Here is a 24446-nt window from a genome sequence, read left to right as displayed (position 1 = left end):
ATGTCAAGGGGCCCTACGCTCAACAGCACTGGTGTGAACCCTGAATATTATGACTTTAATCTCATAATGTTACGACTTTATTCTCATAATATTACAACTTTATTCTCGTAATAGTACAAATTTATTCTCGAAGTCTTACATTTGTTATTATTGATTTGGTCCTAAAACACAGTCGAACCATTGCTTGTCTCACGAGTGTCAGAAAAGTAGAAATCGTCAACTATACAACAATATACATAGGGCAACAAAATAAAAAATAATCACTTTTAATGTCCCTTGTACCTTTTAATGAACACATACACACACACACACACCGTTTTCAAAGACGTATGCTGACGTTCAGGTGATGTTTAATGAGGTTCTAATAGCCTGAAAGCTTTCTGTTGCACAGTTTGCATAAAACATTGTCACTGTTTAGCCAAAAGTATTTCCAGGCAGCGCAAGTTTTCCTTTGAGCCGTCATCTTATCACTGCACAGCAGCTGCATGTGAGGGTGTGTTTTTCATATGTATCGCACTGAGCTACATTTATTTAAACCATGCTGATGTTCAATTATTACAGACAAATATATTAAAACAAACAAATAAACAACTTGTTTTTTGGCAGTCGACTACAAGTTGACACTGTCAAAAGCCAACTTAGGACTCATTTATTTGTTCAAGCTTTTAATTAGCTACTCTTGGGTTGCTATGATTTTATGTTGTCCATTTTGTGTACTTTTTGATTTTAAACGTACTTCCAATGCTGTCGACGTGTACACGTGCATTTACGCGCCAACATCCTGAGTTTATTTTTACCTGAACACAAACCTGAGAGACAGACAATGACCAACACAGGATGAAGGTATTACACATACAGAGAGCCAGTAAGCCCCCCCACCGCTGTTTCCTGTATGGCTTCTGTCCTCAAAAGCTTAGGCTGAGGAAATGAGTCCAGCCCAGACTGTCATGTTGTCTGAGGGACTGCATGGTTTGACATTACACTGTCTTGAAAAAGAACTCATCTCTTTCTTCTTAGCCTCTTCTGTCCTCCTCTTTAGCATTTCCACATTCTTCTTCTGTCATCATGATACTGTTTCCTCCTCCTTGAAAGCAGCAATCACAAAGTTTTACTTTTGGTTAATGAGGACTAAAAAAATGCAATTCTATAAAGATTATTCCATTTTACATTAAAAAAAATTGTATTTTTTGTAATAAATTCAAGTAAATCATAAATGTTACCCCCAAATAGCTCCATAAGGCTTTGCAAAATTCCACATTTATGATAATTTCCATGTCATAATGTTAGCGAACAGGCTAATTTCTCCAATGTTTTTAGCAGTTTGCTGTCTTGAGATCCCTCATGACCGTTTCAATGTACGTGTTACCAAGTTCTGTTAGTTAACATTGTATAAACCCGACTTGTGGTGGATCTTGCATCGCTAAACTACTTTGCAATGCTTATTTCAAAGGTCTCGCCTGTTGCACGATTTGCGGCTGGGCTTGTAGAGTAAGATGTGTAGCAGTTATGAACTGTGTGTTACAAGAACCAAGGCCAAAGATGCATTGCTTATGTTGCTGCGAGAAAAGGACGTTTTTAACTCTTCCCTTTACACTTGGAAGCAAAAAGTGTGAGGGGAACTTGGATTGAAGTTTGACAAACGGACTAATAAAACCAATTCTGTCATAATCCCGTTGGATTCTGTTCCCTGTGTGTTACGGTTTGTTTAGTGATCATGTTGTCGTGCGATTGAAAATTAATGCAGAGCTCTATCTTAAGTGTGTTTTTAATGTGTTGGGATAAAAGAAAGTGCTTCAGATTACTATGACGGCCTTTGAATCTAAAAATGCACTGGTACAAAGACAGGTTTAGCTGATGGTGTATTAGTTGAATGTGAGGGTGGCGGTAATTAAAGCTTTCACAAATAATGTTTTGGGCCCATATCATGCATTTCCATGGTATTTTTCCCATGAGCTTCAAATGAGTGACTTCAAGAGTGTGACGAACAGACATTGTAAAGCTTTCGCTACGTAATCTCGTGTGATTTCAGAGTAACGCTCCCAGAGTCCGAAAGCCTATCTGAAGCATATAAATGTGAAATTAACAACAGTAGTTGATTACTTATAACCCTATTTTCCACGTTTGGTACAATTTTGGGACATTTTATTGTCAGTAAAGTCATCTAAATAGGGACAGATGATTAAACGGAAATGGGTGAAATTTTTTATTACTTCAGGTTCTGCCTGGGATGATGATCTTTAAACTCTTGACTAGAGCCACCATTCTAATCCCTCATCTTGCTTCCTTTCTGTCTCAGCGCTACCAGGTAGCTGGGTGACCCAAATCTAGCTATCTGTGGAATTTGAGACTGGATATGCATGTGAGGCCTAAAGACGTAACGACAGATGTTCATTGGCACCTGTTTGAATGTGGGTTGAGGGTTGTTTCTGTTGTCATTTTCCATCAGATTTTCTTTCTATTTTACACAGCAGGCCAAAGTGCAAAGATAAAACATGAGACGTCTGCTTAGGAATGCCTTTAATAAATTTGCAATCACTACACTGTGCCCCCCTTCACTGAAAGGTGCTTAGCTCGGATTCTTCCACATCTGCTCATTGTAGCTTTAAGAAGACTCGATGCCTCTTTGGCTCAAGACGGAAGAAAGGAGTTGTGTTCTTCTGAAGAAAGGAGTATAGAACAATGTCTTCTCTCTTCTCCTTTCTCAGAAACAATCCCTGCCATTTTGAGTTACGTAATTTGATAACAGTGCAGAACCTTTCCAGTTCCCCAGCCTTCATAAGGATGTCTTACACATGGACTATTGTCCAGAAGGTGCACTCTGACTGACACAACCCCCTCCTGTCATTTTTTCCTCTTTCCACTCCATTTTGCACTTTTCTTCTTTTTTTGTTCTTGCTGTCACACGTGATTGTGTTTCTCTTTTGTAGAAAAATGGATGCACTGTTTGTGTTTGCTCAATGAAACTGGCGCTGGTGTTTGAGCGTGGTGATTAAATTGAAGGCCTCAAATGTGGCTGACATGCGGGGCTTTGTTTCCAGAACTAGAGAAACAAGTCTGACCACACAGGTCCCCAAGAGGGCTCCGAGCGCACAAAGAGATGAGCAGGAGGGAAAGTGGAGGGTGTGCTCTGGACGGGGAAGTACGCCTTGCCTTTCATCCTTCTGCCTTTCTTCTCTGAGATCACATAAAAATACCAACAGAGTGCAGCTCAACTGTCTCTGCTTTGTATCTTCGAATGGATGCCTGTATGGAATTCATCCACACACACACCTTTAAATCAATTTAATCTTCCACCGAGATGAAGGTTGTCCTGTGGTGGCCCACAGGTGAGTGGTTGTGTGTTTTTTTTGTTTAATCCTCATCCATGCACCTCCCACCTGCCGTCAGATGCTGAGAAACAGGAAGTCATGTGGCAGGATCAGTAGGGGCAAAGAAGAGATAGTGAGAATTAAATTAAAAAGTGTTGGATCAGGAGCAGAGCGGTGAACAAACGCAGGTAAACAAAGGTTTTATTCATATTTAGACATTTTTATTTAATCTTTGTGAAAATGTACTTCCTTTTTGGTGTTTTGTCTTTAAAGAAAACATGACTTTGGATATACTTAGGAAAACATCTTTATGGTCTTTAGCTTGACACTCACAATGCATACATTTCTAAATGTAACTAAGCTTTTTCCATTAAGGGTTGTGGTGCCATTGCGTTAAACTCTATGTAGTGATTTGATGTTGTATGGACAAGGAGCTGTAGAGCCAGGGGAAAGCTGCTAGATTGTTCATTACTTTGGCCATAAGGAATGCAGGGTTGTTCTTTAGCTAAAATTTAATTCACAAACTTGTTAACTGAAGCTTTTCTTGTGGGAAAATGACATGATGCATGCAGAGCATTACACTGCAAACCCGAAGTAATTAAATAGATTAGGTAGTTTATACTCAAAGTTATAGAATAAGTTCTACAAACTTAATTATGTCAATTGGTCTGACATGTTCTTCCTTTCTGAGTGTCTTTAACTAATAATTTTTGAGTACATTTAAGTAAGCATAACTTGAAAACACAACTTAACAGAATTAATTAATCGCAAACTAATAATGATAAAGTCCTATTGTTTTAAATAAGGATTATTTAAAAGATAAACTTAATTCATATAGCACTTTAATTTAACTGTTATCAAAAAGTAGAAGTATCTAGTCATCCAACCTTTTAAGTTCCGGAAGATTTTGACTTTTAAGTTAATCATCTTAAAAAAAAAATTGAGGCAATCAAGTGCCTTCATTTTTTTGAGATCTTGTAACTTATTTAGGTTTATCTTTATTTTGTTCCTTGTTTTAGCTTTTGCTGTGTTTTTGTTTTCTTGGAAATGCTCTAAAATACAATATAATACCGGTACTTTTTTATTGTACTTTTGCTAAGTAAAATTACTTTTGTTTTTTTTGTTTTTTTCGATTTCCTTGAACCTAAATTCCACTACCACACTATAAATGTCTCCTCTTTTGTTTGGTATGTCACTTTTGTTTTGCATTGTTGTCTGTTGAAACCTTTAACTGCAAAGTTCTGTTTTTATCTGAAGAATAGTTCCCTGTGAGCTGATCCATTCGACAGTTGCCTTCTTTAACATAAAACAACTCAAGAAAAGTGCTGATCCTCTCACTGAGCATCAGCCCGCATTAGCATCAGGGCTCAGATCATCCTCTGGTCTTAGAGTGCAGAGGAAATCAAAGCCAAGCTTGTGTAGGAGGTTTACTTAAGGCTGCATTATCGATAGGGGATGTTTTAATCGGTCCATATCTGCGTCTGCGCTGAATCCTGATCAATATTGAGCTACAGACCACACATTTTTCTATTTGTGGTGTGTTAGCACTCGTGTGTGCATGTGCCAACACTGGAGGCGTGTGCACATTCAAGTGGAATTGGTTCAGGTGTGAGTCGATATGGGAACCACTTGATTTGCATCACAGGAATCACAAGCACAGTGACTCTGACATGAACAAAGGAGCCAAAGACAGAGAGGAGGATCTCTGTACCCCCTCCACCATGTAAAGAATATAATAAGGAACTGGGCCTCTTATGTCCCTGCCTTTATTCGCTCAATTAGCTGTGTATTGCCATGCATGCTGATTATACGGCTTCGTTATTTCATCATTACTTTTCTCTGTAAGGTTATAATCAAGATTTAGATCAAAGCCGAGACCTGCAATAGAAACCATCCACATGGACTATCTCGGCGCTGCATGTGTCCGTATCATGGCACGTTAATTATTACCCGAGTAGCAATGTGAGGAATGCAGGGTTTGCTTCTTCACATGGCTCCGACTGAACTTGTGCTATGTGGTGAGCTCAGCGCTGCTGATAACAAATGTTGGCAAACATTGTACAGTTTTTTTCTGCTAATAAGGTGAACAGAAACCAGCGAGAACTTGAAATGAATTCAAGAGTAAGTGGAATAAACAGCACGCCTCTGCTATTTGCTTTCCCACGGATTCCAATGGAACTACCCAAATAGATCTTTTTGTTCACAGTTGATTCCTGTTGATATATTTATGTGGGTTTTCCCAGCATAACTCAAACATAAATCCAGCAGTTCTCCTCTTATTAATATAAGGTCTATTTAGAAATAGAGTATATTTTCTTATAGCCATGAGTATCTACTTGATATTCTAAGTTTTGGTTAATGCAAAATCCCTTAAAAAGTAGTCATTTGAAGTCCTTGCGGTCTACTCCATTTTTACAACAAACCGTTTTTAAAATTCCTAAACAGACTGGTCACTGTCAGTCTTCATTCTTAGTAGCCAATCAAAGTAATGTAAGAACAATTTGGCTACATTTTGTCGTATTTTGTTTTTATCAATTAGTCCATTGAAGCTTTCTGCCTTGTAACCTAATAATACTGTATATACAAATAATTTATTAAAACAAATAATGGCATACTAAACTCCTTTTATTCAATTGATGATGGCGGTAGAATACTAGTCAGAGCACAAGCAGATGTGTTTTGTTAAAGGTCTCATATTATACTGTTTTTCATCAAATTCACACAGCTGTCAAAGGTCCAACAACACTGTATTTGATAGGCATTTCCCCAAACCCATCCGTGGTCCTGAAATCAGCTGTCTAAAAGTTGCTCAAATGAGCTCTGTGCCTGCACCTTTAAATGCTAATGAGCTCCGTCTGTTGACGCCTACTTGAAGAGACTTGTCCAGTGGCCTTACCTGCGACACGCCCCTCTTACGGAGAACATGCCGCTTACACTAGTATAATATAGGCACTTATGTTGATTTGTACAACCAACAACAGAGCAATTTGCATGTCTAGCTCTGAGCGACGACATTGCGAAACACTTCTGCTATCTCACCGCTGGACACACCAAACTTCACCTCGGTCGGCCTATGAAAATGACTCCTTTGGTTACGTAACGACAGGAGCTGAATCTGAACAGCCTGTAGGAGCGCCGTTTTACCAGTGGGTGGGCTGCAGAGACCATGCATGAATCGCTTGTTTTCCTCATTCTGGGAGTTGGCAGGCTCAGGGAGGACCAATTTATAGATGTAGAGACCAGAAAAAAAGTGTTTTTCATAGTATGGGACCTTTAAAGTTTAATTGCAATTAGGGCTTAATAATGCGTGTATTTCTAATGAGTGAAGGGCCAGCAAATGTCATGCAAAACAATATTGAGGTCAGATACTTATCCGTGTTGCTGTTGGCATTATCTCTTTTTATCTCAGATTAACTCTGCCATGCGTGTGCGTGCACACATACACACAGACGGGTTTACCATCCAATCGAGCTGTGGTGTTAATCGTGGCCCTTTTGTTTGAATAACTAAAAAGAGTAAATGATTGTGGTAAAATTTTAAAAAAGGAAATAGAAATGTAATCAAACCATCTGAGGTAGGAGGGGGGCGTTGTTACAGCGCACCCAGAGGTGCTGTTTTCTCATAACGAAGCAGGTTTACGTAACAGCAGTCAAATACAAATCAATAGCTTTCCATGAAACACCATTGCAACCTTTACCCCCAGATAACCCCATCATGTCTCCTGTCGAAAGAGCCAGTAATAGAATTCTGTGCCTGAAATACAATACTGTAAAGTCAACACTGGCAGTAGAAGCTGGAGCACAACGCAGCCTTCCATCAATGAATGAACAGATGCCAAAGAAGAAAACCTCACCTTAAGTCAAACTGCTGATTTAGTGACTTACAGCCAAATCCATGCAGTCAAGATCATGCCAAACACAGCTCAAGTGTTCTCACAAAGTTAACAGGATTTACTGAAAAGGAAAATCACTTTTTTCTCCAAGGGAGATGATTCTCAGTTTTTCTCAAGTTTTTGGAGTTTCTTGTCTGTGTCAGTATACAATAAAGAGACTCGTAGGAAGGCAGACATTCACAAGATTCAAGGCTACATGATTTGTGACAAATAATCCAAAGATACATCGGTCACTGCAGTTTTGACTGGATTTTGTAACAAAAAAAAAATCTATGATTAAGGAGCATGGCATAATATACTATACACTGTAAAACGTATCTGTGCGATTACAGTGTGTTTTTTAAAGCCAAGAGAAAAAAAAAGTATGAATGCAAGGTTGGATATGGGTTATAAAGAGCAAATAATGTTCTTTATCTGAAAGGAAAAACTCATTTTAACAAACTTAATAGATTATATCAAAATGGCGATAACAGCGATTACTCCAAGATGTCCTCATTGTCCAAACAAGCAAATTCCACAGCATTGACCTAATTCTGTAAAGAGATGGATCTCCTAAAACCAGAAATCCTCTTAAAACAGATTTCTATCAAAAAAAAAATTTTATTTTTATATTTTAGGAGGTTAGTCAAACCGTAACTGACGCACAATGTTATGATTTTGCGTTGGACCACACTTTTGTGTCACACAATTGATATATGCTGCCTGAATCCAAGTAACAAGCAGCAGCAGATTATATAACATCAGGCTAAAAGTTATAAAGTGTACCTGTTGTCTGCAACACCAAATTTTCTTATCTGTGTTTTTATGGACTTTTCTTTTTGCAAATGTGCTTATGTCTGTCCAGAAAGGGGGCAATTTCTGCCAACCTATGATTAGTCCTACAAGTGGCAGCACTAAATTATTTCAAATATCTTTGTTATCAGATGTATCATAAGTTCATTTCACTGGAACTGAAAGGCTGAGCCCAACCACTGAATAAAAACCGCAGACAATATCTTCATTGAATCAAATGGCAAGTAAAGTTTCGTGAACACCCTGACTCATCTATGCATCTGTCATTCTGCGTGGCCACCTACTTAAGCGCTGAGTAATTGTTTCCAACAGTTGGTGGTGGAAAATTTAGTATTGATTGAATCACAGATTGCAAAGGCACCCCACTGATGGTCATCCTTTTTTCTCTATGGCTGGATGATGGATTGAATACATCTGTAGCCAAGACATTGATCGGGAAATGCACCATTTGGAGAATGTCCAATACTTTTGACACTACTTTGTATTCTCTAGCTTTGAATATTGTCATTTGTCATTGTCAGACTTTTGTGATGTCGCAAAAGTCTGACCGCTCATTTTTTTTCAGAAGAGGCCAGAGCAGCAGCTCAGAGGGCAGGATTAGCGAGGATTTCTCAGAGATGCAGGAAGGAAGCCCAATAATACTAAAGGGGTTCATTTAAATAGGGCAGTCTATATACGTAGCTAATATTTGTGAATTACCCACAGCAGGTGAAGAAACAGCGCCACCAAAGGGTTTAGGGATGCACCTGGTTTACCACCCTTTATTTCAGATCTAGTGAATCCAACCTGAATCTTCTGTTTCCACTTTTTCTGAACAGCAGCTCATCATATACATAGTTCTCGTGTGACGTCATCACGTCCGGTTTGTTGCTGTGTCTGCTATTTTTTTTTGGCAAAGTAGGTTACGGTTATGGACACTGCAATGCTCTAGTCATATTTGTAGCAAATAAGTGCTCTTTTTCGTTACTTGAATGGTTATTTCGTGTTGGGTACGTGGGTATATTAACAGAGCTGGGACTGATTAGTTAGGATTCTACTCCATCCCAAAGATCCAAGAACATGAAGGTGATTTTACCAAATCGCTCAGCGAGGACCGTCGTCGGCTGTGGTTAGCCAATATCAACAGAAAGGATACACCTATTTAATACTTTAAGGTGTGCTCAGATCACTTCATTACAGGTAAAAAAAAAATTTGCATTCCTAACGTTTATTCTTTAATTAAGCCTATTGTTTAGATTTTTGCACGTGTAAAAATATGTAAGAATCTATTGTAAATAATAAACTACAGATTATTGATTCAGGGAACAAACGAGAGCTACATACCTCTCCCTGTACGACTAACTTTTGAGGGATCATTGCTGCCCGTTGTTAACATATGCATCCTTCCGAGAAGCTTCTTCTTATTAATTTGTCTATGCGTCTAAGCTGAAATGCCAAACAAAATGGTGGGCGGAAGTGAAAAACCCACACCGGCTAATAATGTGGGAACTATGTATCGAGTCATGCGTAAAGACTTGACCTGTTGTGTGCTGTTGTGTTTACTCTATCAACAGACAAAAATCCGCTTAAACCTATTCACTTGAGGTAAAAACCAAAAAGATCTGTGTCCATACATCTAGTTCTATACTGAAAGAAAGAACACATTTTTATGAGGTGCTTTTTGACATGTTGGTCCTTTCATGAGGGTTTACGTTTGATAGAGACCAATACTGTCTGTCTTAACTATTTGTAATGAATAACCTGCAAAAAATTAGAGAGCACGGAACAGCACTTTGGTGCTGCTTTGCCCTCCAGCCAATGTCTCTCACACGCCCCCATTACCTACTAGCACTAGTAAAAGTCAATCACAGAGTGAGGCTCTTTTTTTTCTTTCTTTTAATGCTTTGAGTCCTTCCTGGTTTGCCTCAGGCATGGCTGACCTTGCTGCAGTGCTGACAGAATTAGAGTCTAGGTGAAAAGAAAAAAACTGTGAGCCCAGGAATGAAATGGTGCATTTTTAATTGAATTTGTGTATTTGGAGAGACTGAATTAACTGGTAATATACTAATATACACGAGTCATGTTTTGTGAGAGCTTTAAAGGGCCAGATTTGGCCCCCTGGGCCTTGAGTTTGACACGTGCTGGATTTATTCTTTGAAGCATTATTATTGTTATTAATTAATGCAATTGCAATGCTTTGATTTTAGTGTGGTTAGTATGCAGTCATAGCCATAAATGCAATGATAATACTAATTGGCATATTTGTTTTTTGGCCTTTTCAGTTACCGCCAATATATTTCATTTTTGTACATTCTTACTAATTATTCTAATACAGTGGTTACCAACCAGCGGTACATGTACCCTCAAGGATACTTGAGTATATCTCAAGAGATACCCAGATTTGTAAATTCAATTTTTGACATTATATGACACATTTTTCCACCCACACAGATGGTTTCCACATCCACCGTGAATAAATTGTGGCACAACCTTGTTAAAAAAATTACATCAAAAGGTAAAGTTTAAAATAGAAAATGGTCAAAACATCAGTAATGGCTGAATAAAAGGCCTGAATCTGAGGTTAATGTTTCAGACGAGCCTGCTGACACAAATAAACAATGCATAACATGAACTAAGGGGTACTTGCGATATGACTGAAAAGATAAGGGGTACATGGGACAAAAAGGGTTGGGAAAACACTGGTTGTTGATTTAACTATTGAAATAATGGATTGAAACAAACCTTGATTATTTACGATGAAACTGTTCAATTAAACTCTGTGGCAAATTTGCTTTATATAAATTATTTATTGGAAAAATAAGCAACTTAAGGATACATGATCAATGCATCAATTAGGCCTTAATGCTTTACTGATATAATTTGCTATTGTAACATGAGGTTATGTTTTATTGTCTGATTCATGCACAAATTACAATTCTTAATGCTTTTAAATTTAAAAACCTAATAGACCGCCTGGTCTGGTTTAATACTTCTTTCTAATAAGCTTGTTTCTGCAGTAAATGTAGACGTCTTTTGTTGCAAGAATGTGCCCATGAAAGCTGTCAGGTCCCTACAGTTCTTTGCAGGGAGAGATCTCCAAGTTGTTTTGGTAAATGCTCATATTTAGCATATAACACAACTAACTGATATGGGGAAGTAGAAAGCAAGGCTCGGATGCAGCTTATATAATGTGGCCAAATGTGTGTCTGTGTGGGAGTTTTAGATGTAACCTCCAAAGTTGCCCCACAAATAAAACTTTGATCACAGGCAGCAGAGAGATGCAGGGAAGAGGATGCATTAATACTTTTTGCAGGACTGTGTTGAGTAACACACACAGGTATACACAGACACACTTTGGTTTTTATGCACTAAAGCATCAGTGGTAGTGAGTGTTTAGTGCATCATAAACTGACAAGCTTAAGCATGTGTTGTTGAAAGCATCTTTGGAATTTGGCTCCCCTTTCTCTTCTCCAGTGTGTCCAGAGAGATGCTCCTCTTCACGCTGTTACTATCTCACTGAAAGCTACTTCTACTCTCAGTAAAACTGATTACAATATAGCTGTCCCTGAAAATCCTCCTTTTAAAAGGATGAATGCTGCACTTTGTGCTGCTTTTTAATGGAGTGGAAACTTAACTGTGAAAGGTGGTACTTTCTGCTTGGTTACATCTCATACAACAATGATATAGTGCAAACAAACCTTTTATTTATTGGCAGTACACTTTTAAATGAATATTTGGGGGGGGGTGGGGACCCATAGGTTGTGCCGAATCAATGTAATTAAAAAAAAAAAAAAAAAAAAACCCAGTCTATTAACCTTTCTGAACTCACCAGAAACAAAAAGAACTTCAAAAAGCTGAGTTTTGGTAAAAGTACAGCAGGTGGCACCAGCCTCTTACCTAATGTGTATAGACACCAAGTTACCTACGTGCTGCAAATGTAGGGTACCCAACTTGCCTGAACCCCTACCTTCTCACAATGAACAACAGAACTTTTCTTTACCAGCTCATGCAGTGTTAAGACAAAGAGAGACCAACAATCTGACAGTTCTTTATAAAGACTGGCTCCAGAGATGATTGGTGCAGCCACACACAGAATCGATCAGGTGTTTCCAATCACTCGTTAGTCACTGCAAGACAGGGAGAGAAATCAGAAAAAACCTACAGGCCTGTCAGGCCCAGCCTGCACGTAACAATTAGTGAAGGTGGTACGAAATAATATTTTATATACTTAATAATAGCTCATGAGTCGATGTTATTATATATTCACTTGTACCTAATATTATTATTAAATTAATAATTAAATATTATAAATATACTAATTTAGGACGTGGGTTAGCTGCACTGCAGTGATGTCATTGTCTTGATGTCATTCCCTCAGCCAATGTATCCACTGCAGTGATGTCATTGTCATGATGTCATTCCCTCAGCCAATGTATCCACTGCAGTGATGTCATTGTCATGATGTCATTCCCTCAGCCAATGTATCCACTGCAGTGATGTCATTGTCATGATGTCATTCCCTCAGCCAATGTATCCACTGCAGTGATGTCATTGTCATGATGTCATTTGCTCAGCCAAGGAGTGCATGCCTGTCCCATTCCCAATCATGAGAAGCCTGTTCGTTTTATTGGCTCAGCCCATGAGACTATGAAAGGCAGGTGTGTCCGATCATACTAGTATGCTCCAAGCTGCAGGAATGTCGGCCTTCTGTACGGATGTGTCGACGTATCTGTTCTCCAAGTATGTGCCTGCTTGGGAATTAGCACATACATCTTACTTTTTTTCTCTAAAACCCGTCAGACTTCATGCCTAATTGATAGCATATCATTGACATAAACAGATTTCAGTGGAATTTATAACAAGACATGGCTTGAGAAGGCCTACAGCCTGGTTTAAGGTTCAGTGTCAGGACCTACCGTCAACGTAACTTGGAGGTTGGCCCTTTTACTTCTGCGTGTAGGGAACGCCTCACTATGCGATTGGCCGCCCTGCCGCTAAGGGGTGTGTTGTTGTTATAAATGAGCATTAACTCGTTCAGTGCCAGCCATTTTCAGAATTTCTACCCCCCTCAGTGCCAGCCTTTTTTGAGCAATTTGACTGATTTTAAAGACCCACAGAACATTTTGTACTATGACTATCTGAAATCTGAGATTCTGAAAGATTGAAGCCTCGACTTTCGTCAGAAATGTTTTTTTTGTTTCTGGCTCATTTTGTTCTTTTGTAATCAGCCGTTGAATAGAGCAAGTTTAACACAAATCTTCAGTTTCAGAGCGAAAAGCTGGGAAAACAGCCTCTTTCTAAAAAAAAAAAAAACCCTGTCAGTGACTTTAAAGCTATTTTTTTTGCTTTAGTGACAACTCTAATATCTGAACATTGTTTCCTTATATAAAACAAAACAAAAAAACACTGAGACCAGGCTTTTGATGAGAAAATTATTATTATTTTGATCTCTAGGTGAGAGTTGAATGGATTTCGTACTGTATTTTTGGCATTCCTCCAAGTTTCTCTCCCGTCAGTCTGCACACACGCAACTTCCTCCTCCTCGCGGACATGCCGAGTCTCACTGCTAGCCCTGTTTTTTTTATTGTTTTATCTCACCATCGCCACACTCCAATAATCCGCTAAAGTTCCACACATGCTCTGGTCGGCTGTGCACTGGTAGGAACATCCACATCAGCTCTCGTTGCGCCATTTTCTGTCTCATAAACTACTTTCCTCTCCCTCTGAGCTCTGCGATCAAAGTTGCACTGCTACGACCTACATGTCACTTATTATTTTGCTATCTGACTCTCAGTTGAGGCCCACCCATATGGAATCAGAACAGCATCATAATGAATAAACTCGTGCAGTGTTTTTCACGAATGCACATGCAGCAACATAAGGGTCATACTGAAAAAATGAAACTCTACGAACTCAAGAAAACATTGTTTTTCAGACGTGTTTGTCACTAGTTCCAGCCGAGTATCAGGTTCAACCCTACTAACCATATTGTTCATTGACAGCTTAGAGCATTATATGAAGAACTTGCCTCACCAGACTTACTTGCAATAAATCAGAGCTTTTATGTGCTCCTTGTAAATAGATTAGATTAGAATAGATAGAACTATATCAATCCTTTTGAGAAGTTCCCTCAGCATAGCATACTCCCAACCATACTTTTGGTTTGCTACATTTAGTAACTCAAGATTGCTGCAGAAATTACTGTTGGTAGTTGGTACCAATGCAAAGAGCTCTACATCCTAACAAGAAACCAATGCATGGAAAGACGACTAAGGGTGTTGTTAAGACTTTAAAATTGGATGTTTTAGGCTAAAATAATGATGATGTCTTCTTGGTCCCCGTGGTGCTACATCAGCCTAAAGGGAGACTGCTTCCCTCTGGTCCTGTTTATTGTCGGAAGCCCTCTGGCCTGTTAGTGTATTTTATGGTCTTGAGAATGTTTTATGGTTGCTGTGGGTGTTTATGCATGTGTAGAAAGAGGGTCACAGAGGTGAAATCAATAGTAATCCTTAATGACGTTGTATAGAAAAGAAGGCCTAGCAGGACAAATGGCGGCGTGTGTGAGTGCATGACTGGTAGTAGCAAAGGACTGATGAACATCATTGTCGAATAAAGTACTAATGAATCTCACGTGGGTATTTGGGTATTATTCTGTTAAAAAGTAAGTATATAATATTAAATTAGTATTTAAAATGTTTGTGCTCATTGTGACTGACTAAAGCACCCATGAAGTCACCCACGCTAATTGTTAAATGTGTCTATCATAAACTCAGCAAAGAAAATGAGATCTCACCACAATTGATTAAAATGTCATCATGTTTATTGTTCACCAAAGCACTTGTATGTGATTTGTTCCTCCTCTTTTTAAAGAAATGGGTTTTGCAGCCTCGCTGTTTTGGAGTTGTATAACAGGCTTATGGTGTGACATATGCCATTGTACCTCAGAAAAAAACAAAAAAAAATATTATCCTCACGAAGCTCAGGTTTCACATGCCATGGGAACAACAACAAATCTGCTCAGAAGCTGATTGTGTAAAAAAAAAAAAAAAAAAAAAAGGAAGAAGAAGCTGATTGTGTAACATTAAATGCAACAAGGAAACAAGGTTTGTTCATCTGTTTTGCATGACCTTTTCCAATAATCGTTTACCTTTGGAGTTTGCATGGGGGTCAGGTTGTGTTGTGTTTTTAATGAAGGGTTTTTAGGGAGATGTTTTGTGTTGGCTGTGCTCTGAGGCAGCTGTCAGTGCACAAAACACAGCTGATAAAGCACGTGTTGACTTATCCTCTGAGAATAAAGATCCAATTTAAAAGGGGGTGGAGCTTCTTTAATTGGGGCTGGAGTTATTCACAAACGTTTATTGCAAGCCACGGTCCATAACAGGTAATTACATTAATAATAGCAATAGTGGTTTGATATTTAATTTGGGGTGCACGTGGATACTGCTTTGTTCGTATAAATTTTGCTTGAGGTCCCGACCCCAAGGTTGAAAAACTCTGATTCAGTGGCTCCTGACTGCTGCCGGAATAAAATATCTTCTGAGCAGGTTCAGTGGAAAACTTAATTAAAGACCTCCTTAGTTCATTAAAAGGCCTGTGAAGAGGATGGTCTTCAAAGTTTAGCACAGTTTTAAATTTGTTCCAGTCCTCCTTTCATATATGGTGACCTCAAGTTTTGAGATTCCTTCTTTTATCTAAAGATGTGCCTTTACTTATTTTGTAACTGCCTCGCCCTACTTACGTCTGTGCTCTTCACATATTTCTGCCTTTCAGAGGACCCTACCTCCTCACGGAATCCTGTAATCAATGGCAACCTCAGTCCAGACTCTTCCTCTGACCCGTGGCCCTGGCAAAAACTTACGCAACCCTTTCCCAACAACGCCCCTTTCCCCCCACTGCACTATGGGAAGTGTTGGCAGCCTGGTGGAGAAGCCAGATGTGTCTCCAACCAAAACAAATCGGGCTGTTCCTCAGGTGAGACCGAAACAGACCAACGGCCTTCTAAAAAAAGGCTTCACCCAGCGAGAGCTCCTCAACTACCTTAACATTACAAGGTGGGCAGAGCTTTTAGAGGATAAATAAGGCTTTAATGGCTTTAAGGTGACATTACTTGAACTACTGTTTCCAAACAGAAAAGAGTCTAAAGCAAATCCAAGCAGAGACGGCAACAATGATATCCTCTCAGGCATCAGCTCAGCCAGCAACCATGAGGACGACAGAGTTTTTGCCAAAGTCTACCATAAAGATGGTTCTGAGGTAGATTTGACAAAGAACTCTCTGCCAAGTGGGAGCAAGTATGAAAAGGTGAGTCTTTTGGAATAAAACTTGAGATATTCAACCCTACTGTGATTTATGTAAATAGAACATTTCAAACAAAGAGAAAAAAGATGGAGAAAAAGTGACTAGTGCCCAATGTGTTATTAATGATGTACATCATATGAGAAGCCACACCCACAGCCTCTAATCAGTATCAACATTTTTTATGATTGGCAACTAAGGATGGGAATCAAAAACCGGTTCTTTCTGTGAACCGTTTCCCAGTAATCCAATTCCTAGGAATCGTTTGTTTGCTTGTATTTCAATTACGCTTATCGGTTCCTCTTACGTCGCAAATACGTAAGAATAAACTCCTCCAGGTCCTGTATATTGTGGGTTCATGCTAGCACCAAGTGAAGCTCCTTCCACTATATAGTTTGCTGTCCACCACAGAGAATCCACCTCCTCCACCTGCAGCTGTGCTGTCCTCCGTGCTGCGTTTATAGTGTCTTTGTTGCTACACTAGTCACTTCCGGGTTCTGTGCACTCTCGCAAAAGTTGCTTCTTGCACTGACTTTTCTTCCGAAAACAACAAACTTCAACAAGAACACACAACTCATCGCCAGTTTATGTCCTAATAACAAGTAATCAAACACGGGAGACGGACTGGTACTGATCGTTGTCTTTAGTTTGCTCTTTCACACGTTCACACACACGGCTGATGATGTCACATGTAACAACGGGGACGGCGTCTCTGAATGTCGATTTATAGAAATGTGAAGAAAGGCTAAACTAAAGCTTTACTGTTTAAATGCATAACGATAAGTGCAGCTGTACTTTTGGTTAATATGTTCTTTTTTACAGAAGAATGTCTGAATTATTTTTGGATCAAGTTGTTGAAGTTCAAAAGGAACACTGTAAATATTTTCAAATGTTTGTAGCCAAAATGTGTCATATGTTGTAATATTAATAATAATTCATCAATTTTGTATAGTGCTTTTTATTATCCAGTGAAAACAATCCATACCTGGTGGATTAAAAGAGAGCTGATATACCTGCAGGAAATTAAAGAGACAAAGATAATATAATAAAGAGTTAAAGCAAACAAATCTATTTGTTTTATTTAATTCCCTCACCCAATGAGAATTGATAAGAGAATCGGTAAGGAATCGAATCAATAAGCAGTATCGATAATGGCATCGGAATCGCTAAATTCTTATCAATTCCCATCACTATTGGCAACACAATCGAAACATCACATTTCTCCTGTTTAAAATCAACACTGAACATGGAAGGCAGTATAGAATTTAAGAGAGGTTGGGTTTTAAGATATACTGTTTTTTTTCTTTAGGGTCCTTTCAGGTCTTCGGCCTTTAAGCCTGTTACTCCAAAAAATTTCAGCTCCATGCAGAACCTGTATCCAACCTCCAAGTCAGAAGATTTGGATCACAGCCTTTCGAATGGATTACATAGAACGTACGGCCACGTCTCTAAAACCGTATCTACTTCCTCTTCTTCATCCTCACCGTCCCGTCATGGAGGACCGACCTCAAGTGCAAACAAGGTATTTCTTTAGTGTTATAGCTCTACGGATAAAGCCAAATTTCCTATTATTGTTGCATCTCCTGGTGCATAACCGAAGTGTATCCTTTAGCTAGTTTATAAATCAAGACCAAACTTTTGCACATTAATTACAGACATAGCAAAACTAACCATTTCTTTCATTTTATTTTCTTTTTTGGGCCACGATGTCGCCTAAAACAAACTTTTCTAAGATGTTGTGATGAACTGTGTCCATTTGACTGTGTAGGGGCTCTCGTCAATGCGTGGGACAAGTCAGGAAGATGAAAACTTGTCCGACTCAGGTCATAACTCGATGAGCAGCCTGCCACCGTACCGGCCGCCATTCCGCCCCCACCTGACTCAAATCAGGTGTGTTACAGTTTAAACTGAGGAGCATTGTTGTAAACCTAATGGCCAATGGTAATAGGGCGAGCTTTGATGTTGATCTGTGTTAAGTTATTTTCTTTTAGTTGTTATCTCCGGAAGCCCTAAAGGGCCATGCTTTCATACATTTTATTTCCTCTGTTTTCTCCTGATAACGACTTAATTCTCTCGAGATAACAAGACTTTGTTTTCCCATGATAACGAGTTAATTTCATTTGTTTTCCTGAGATAACGGGATGATAAACGAAACAGTAGTGTAGTAGTATAATAAATCATTTCGTTTCATTAGTTCAATAACTCGCAATAAAAATGTGATACAAGCATGATCTACACCTCTATCTACTCACTGTAACACAGAGCACATACGACAGAACTGTTTTCTTCACTCAGAGGTGTCTATCGTGCTTGTACCACTTTTTTTTTATCGCAAGTTATGGAACTCATAAATCCAAATGTGCCAATGTTTTTTTAACCTTACATGACGACATGGTGCACTAAGATCGCGCCGCAGATAAAGCGGAAGCCTTGCTAACTGTCTTTTTACAGTACGCACAGTACGTGTATATTATCTGTAATAGCAAGGCGTATTGCTATTTCAGCCTGTGTCAGGCCTTGATTGAAATGAAACCTGATGCGGTGATCTATATGCTCCTGCTCCTCTGACATTGTTTCACTGAATGATGTTTCCTGCAATGATTTATTATACTACAACACCGTTGTTTCGTTTATTATGCTGTTATCTCCGGAAAACAAATTAGATTAACTTGTTATCACGGGAAAACAAAGTCTCGTTATCTCGAGATCTCGAGAACATTAAGACGTTATCACTGTAAAACTGAGGAAATAAAATATATGAAAGCATGGCCTGTTAGGGCTTCTGTAGTTATCTTCTTCCTGTTTACTCAGGTTTTGTCTGTTATTTATTTACTCATATAATATATATTCCTCATTAATCTTCTCTTCTTTTAGTGCATTACACTCTACGTGTCGTAAATCTGTTGAATAAATTAGGCTTGAACCCATGACCTTTCTACATGAAGATTATACACTAGACATGTTTTAATAGCATTTGTTTGTTTTTGAAGTGCATCTATGGGTCAGATCAACACTATCGGCACTGTGGACCGTGGCCCTCTCTGTCGAAAGCCAGCAGCGTCAGGGGGTTTGGCCATAGGGCAACTGGCGTGTCGAAGCATGGCTACTCTGAGTCGATTGGCTCCCTACGGAGGGGAGGCTCCTCCTCCTTATGACTGGACACTGTCCCTGTCTGTGGAAGAGGTGGTGAGTGAGTGAGTGAGTGAGGGTTGAGGTCAATTAAATTTGTAATTGCGTAATTGAGCATTAATTACAGTTATGATGTAATTATATTTGTAATTGGCATGGAAATTCTATAAAAACTGTCTATATGATTTAATTAAACACAAACCTGGGAAACCATGTTACAGTTCTATGGCTTACACATATGTAGTAAATAATTATTAAAATGTGTTTCATATCAATTTTTCTAACTACCTGTCACTTCTCTTCAGGTGCGTTTTACTATTTAAAAAAAACATAAATCAAGGTTTATACAGACAAAAAAAGGCTCAGATGCCCACACCAAAAATATTAATACCAATATTTTCATGGATAAGGAAGCCTAACAAGGTAACCAAGAGATGAAAAACAAATTAGATGATAGATAATATTTCAAGACATGGGTCAAACTTTTCAACCAATCACGTCTCTCTGTCTCCCTGCTCGTTCTCGATCCCTTGCATGCACGACCTCACACTGAAAGTGCTAAGAGTTAAAACAGGTTTTTAACATATATAATGGTTAAGTTTATTGTTTACTTACTGCTGAATGAGACATGAGACAACGACGTTTCTACACAATGCAAGAGATGAGCTGAGGCCTGCTTCTGGAGCAGCTGTGCGCATGCATGTGAGTGAGACGGAGCACAGAGGGGATGAGAGAGGCTGCTAAAGCCGTCGGGGAGGCTACATTCAAAATCATGCTAGCTTTTGAAAATCGCCTACCCTACCTATAACTTTAGTAATTTAGGACGTAATTGTACTTTACTAATTGAGAATGTAATTGTACTTTATTAATTGAAAACGTAATTGCATTTTACTAATTGAGAACGTAATTGTAATTGACTTTTAGGGGATCCATAATAATTGTAATTGGAAAAATGCCAGTCACCGTAATCATAATTGAGTTGTAAGTGAGTGAGTGAGTGAGTGGATGGATTGTTTCATGACCAAATCTCCAGATGATTTATGCCCAGCAGGCCTTGAAGTCACTTAATGATGCTGTCTGTTCCAGGTGCGTGATCTGGAGGAGCGCCTGGTGGAGAAAGAACATGAACTCAAACAGATGAAAAGAAACCTGGATGAGAGCGAAGGCGCCATCGCTCAGGTGAAAATTTCCACCAGTTCTTTCCCATCGACCCTTATCCGCCGTCCTTGTTTGAAGCCTCACTGACCCTCCATCTGCTCACCGCATGCAGGTCTTTGAAGGAAAACAGCGTCTGTGGGAGAGGGAGGTGGAAGAGCTGAAGAGCCTGTACGCAACAAAACTGCGTCAAGTTTCCCAGCATGCACAGCGATCCCAGCGCAGCTTACAGTTGCAGCTGTTCAAGGCCCAGCAGGACAAGAATCGGCTGCAGGAGGAGCTTGACGGCCTGAAGAGGGAGATCAAAGAAGAGGTTGGAGCTGTGCCAAAGCCAACCAGCCCAACTCTGGAGGAGACCCAGTGGGAGGTGAGGCTGGTGTGAGAGAGGCCAGTGACGCCTTCAAGTACTAACTTAACTCCTACACTTGTGTCTATCTATTCCTCAGGTTTGCCAAAAGTCTGGAGAGATCTCGTTGTTGAAGCAGCAGCTGAGGGTCTCTCAGGCTGAGGTTACGCAGAAGCTCAGTGAGATCTTCCAGCTGAAGAAGCAACTCAGAGAAACTCGTACTGAGCTGAGCAACAAAGACAGTCAGGTGGATGCTCTGAAGCTCATCCAGCAGTGGACTCAACAGCGCACGTGTCTCTCTCAGACATCCCCCGAAGAAGGAAAAGGAGCAGAGGAGCCTCCTTCCTCAGGTAGTGATGTTCACCTGTCCCAGTGTTTTCTTAGCCAAGGTCCATATTTTCATTGAAAAATAATCTTTGTCTTATATTTATATAATATACATCTAAAAAAATTAGAAGATCATTATAAGGTTTAATATTTTTGGTCACTCATTTCAGAAAGTCAAACCTATTGAGTCTCGTGGCACATAGAGTGAATTTTGATGGCTTACAGATTAAGAAAACCCAAAATTCAGTGTCTTGGAAAAATAGAATATTACATAAGATCAATTAAAAAAAAGGATATTTTAAACAAAAATAGATTATCTATGGGGATCAGGTCAGTTCGCTGGCCAATCAAGCACAGTAACACCATGGTCATTGAACCTTTAGCACTGTGGGCAGGTGCCAAGTCCTGCTGGAAAATGGAAGTAGCATCTCCATAAAGCTTGTCAGCAGAAGGAAGCACTTTAGAAGTGCTCTAAAATGTCCTGGTAGATGCTGCGTTGACTGTGGACTTCAGAAAACACAGTGGACCAACACCAGCAGATGACATGGCAGCCCAAATCATCAAAGACTGCGGAAACTTCACACTGGACTTCAAACAACGTGGATTCTGAGCCTCTCCACTCTTCCTTTAGACTCTGGGACCTTGATTTCCAAATAATATGTAAAACTTACTTTCAGAAGTCCAATCTCTGGAGGGGGGTTGGTGTTAACTCTGCTCTGACCTGGCCGCATGGCTCCACCTTGCCATAGCATTGGTGTTGTACCGAGTCAGTCTCAAGTTGTGATAGCAGTTGCCTTTTGTGGATGTTGGAGGATTGAGCTACTAGGTGTTTCACCATGAGTTTGGACTGTGGGTTTCTCCCACATCCTTTGCATGTAGCCCCTCTGACTAGGGTTACTGGAGTTGTAGCATTCCAACAGAGCCCTGTTATCGCATCTCGCCCATTTCAGTCTTGTTCCAGTAGCCCATTTTTCATCAAGGTGCTTTGGTTCCCCAACACCTGACGCCGACCTTGTTTGGCCGGGCGACGTCTGAGCCGGCATGTCATTCATTTCATTGTCTCTCATCATTGTATGAGGTAGGCAGTAGCGTGAACGGTCTTGCCCAAGGACCCACACTGGCAGATGGTATATTGTTCATTTTCCCCAGTGGGGATTTGAACCAGGGACCTCCTGTGTGCAAGTCCAGTGACTTATAAATAAATAAATATATTTTATTGCTATCCAATGTAGACTTTTGTTTGCTTCCCAACAAAATTACATTCCACTTAAGTGCTTTTTCATCCTGGAGCTTCAGAATCATGGTGTTATCCCACGTCTTTGCCAGCAGATATACTGTATGTCAGTAATGTGTGTTTCCTTTTTTAAAGACAAAGATTAAGGATTTCTGCTGTATTAAAAGCAGCTGTATCTAACCGTATTGAATCCATGCAAATATGTTCCTTTGCAGGATCAAGCGGAGCCCCTACAGAGGAGCGACTGCGTGCGGAGCTGCTTCTGGAGCGGCGCCAGAGTGAGGCCCAGGCCCTGGCTTTCGAGGAAGAGCGGCGCACATGGCAGACGGAGAAGGACAAAGTCATTCGGTACCAGAAGGAGCTGCAGGCCAGCTACTTAGACATGTACCACCACAACGCAGCACTGGAGAGGCAGCTGCAGCTGCTAAGGGAGCCTAAAGCAAGTGGGAATGGGACACTGGAAAGAGAGGTGCCTGAACTGAGGAGCACCAGAGCTGGAGAGCAGCAGGAGGAGGAGGAAACACATTCACCTGGTTTACCGTGGATAGAGAGGATGGAGTCGTCTGAGATTTAAATGTCACAAACACTGCTTTGCAATGCAAACTCTTCAGGAAGTCGATGGAAGACTGAGGCTGCTTGTGGAAGTGTAGAAAAGCCAATACAACATTGGCTAACAGGGAAATTACAACTAAGTGGCATGTTTTCTTAAGCCTCAGTCAAAATGTAAAATATTCCAATCCTGTGGGAAAAAAAACTACAAAATTTTACATTTTCTAAACCAAAATAAAGATGCAACTAAGACATTTTGGGGGTGCCTGATGTAAAATCCTATTTATATAATGCAAATGCATTCAAAGTTATATTTGTAGTTTCAACCTTTACACCTTTGACACCTTGGATTAATCAATGAGTCCCAATGAATCTTTATTGATCAATTTTGTAGAAAATCCGTCCATTTTCAACAACTACTTTTCTCTAAGTGCAAAAATACTTTTTCAGATGCCTTTTAATTCCTTTTTCTCTACCCCATCTCCCTTCTCCATTGTTTACTGCGGTATTTGAAGGCTCAGAGCCCAAAAGCTCGATTAACAGAAAAACTGTCTGCACCACACTGTGTCAAATACATAAAATATTTCCAAGATAATAAATTGTGTTTCAAAACTGTAAATTAACAATCTGATTCACAGATTGAGTATTTTTGTGTACATAGTGCCGGTATGTCTTTTTGCTATATTGTCTTGAGAGTAACCAAAGGACTGTAATGTGATCCAGAAACATCTCACACTTGCCATTATATTCTGAGCACACAATTGTCATTAAAGTGTATTCATGCCCACCTTCCCCTGACAAATGAAAGAAAGCAATAGGTGTTGACAATGTGAATGGCCTGCTTAAACATGCCAACAACATCAATTGCATGGCCTTAGTGAAAGCATGTTCGATGATACTCTTTATCAATATATAAACTTTCACAAGCCAGCTTCCCTTTAACATTACAACATAAGCCTATTGTGATTCCTGTTTATTTACTGGAAATAAACTTGTACTACTTTTGAACGAATGAATGTGGGTTTACTTCTAAAAATGTATACAGACAAATTAACACATCTGTTTGGTTGTGGTTAGCCACCCATTTGAATTCACTGGAAAAACATATTACTTATTGATTCATGTTTGATGTAATAGGAACAGGTAGTACATTAAAGATGGAACGATATACCGTGCGACAAGATATTGCGCTATTAAATGGTCACAAGATGTATCGACTGGTATCCTTTTGAGTTGAAAAGGTGGTACCCAGAGCATGTCAAAAGTTAAAGTAAAAATGAAGTTTTACAATTGTAATTGTATGTGACTTTTTTCATTTCAAAAAATATTATTATATATTGTATCGTTATCGCATGCCCAATATTTTCTATCGTATCGTGAACTTAGTGTATTGTCCCACCACTACCAGGTGACACAGTGTTTATATATAGCTTGTGCTAA

The 24446-nt window shown here is 39.5% G+C and overlaps 1 protein-coding gene across 5 annotated transcripts in view; it reads left to right on the top strand.

The window, feature by feature from the left end:
* The window catches only part of n4bp3 (NEDD4 binding protein 3), a 33024-nt gene extending 9006 nt beyond the window's left edge, over positions 1–24018 (top strand). The window contains exons 1-10 of one of the 5 annotated variants that reach the window (XM_028460283.1): positions 3072–3326; positions 15742–16022; positions 16101–16272; positions 17576–17788; positions 18035–18156; positions 19257–19452; positions 20482–20574; positions 20666–20917; positions 20997–21246; positions 22673–24018. In XM_028460283.1, the coding sequence (XP_028316084.1) occupies positions 15775–16022; positions 16101–16272; positions 17576–17788; positions 18035–18156; positions 19257–19452; positions 20482–20574; positions 20666–20917; positions 20997–21246; positions 22673–23031 (1905 nt within the window). In that variant the 5' untranslated portion in view covers positions 3072–3326; positions 15742–15774 and the 3' untranslated portion in view covers positions 23032–24018. Of the gene's footprint in view, positions 1–3071; positions 3327–3354; positions 3497–15741; positions 16023–16100; positions 16273–17575; positions 17789–18034; positions 18157–19256; positions 19453–20481; positions 20575–20665; positions 20918–20996; positions 21247–22672 lie in introns of those variants that run through there. The other 4 variants (XM_028460282.1, XM_028460284.1, XM_028460281.1 and 1 more) reach the window with 4 other exon arrangements.
* Positions 24019–24446: the final 428 nt, after the last annotated feature.

Source organism: Gouania willdenowi, chromosome 10 (genome assembly GCF_900634775.1).
Source record: "Gouania willdenowi chromosome 10, fGouWil2.1, whole genome shotgun sequence".
NCBI lineage: Eukaryota > Metazoa > Chordata > Actinopteri > Blenniiformes > Gobiesocidae > Gouania > Gouania willdenowi.
The sequence above is the reverse complement of the archived record's forward strand: the minus strand, read 5'-3'. Positions and strand labels throughout refer to the sequence as shown.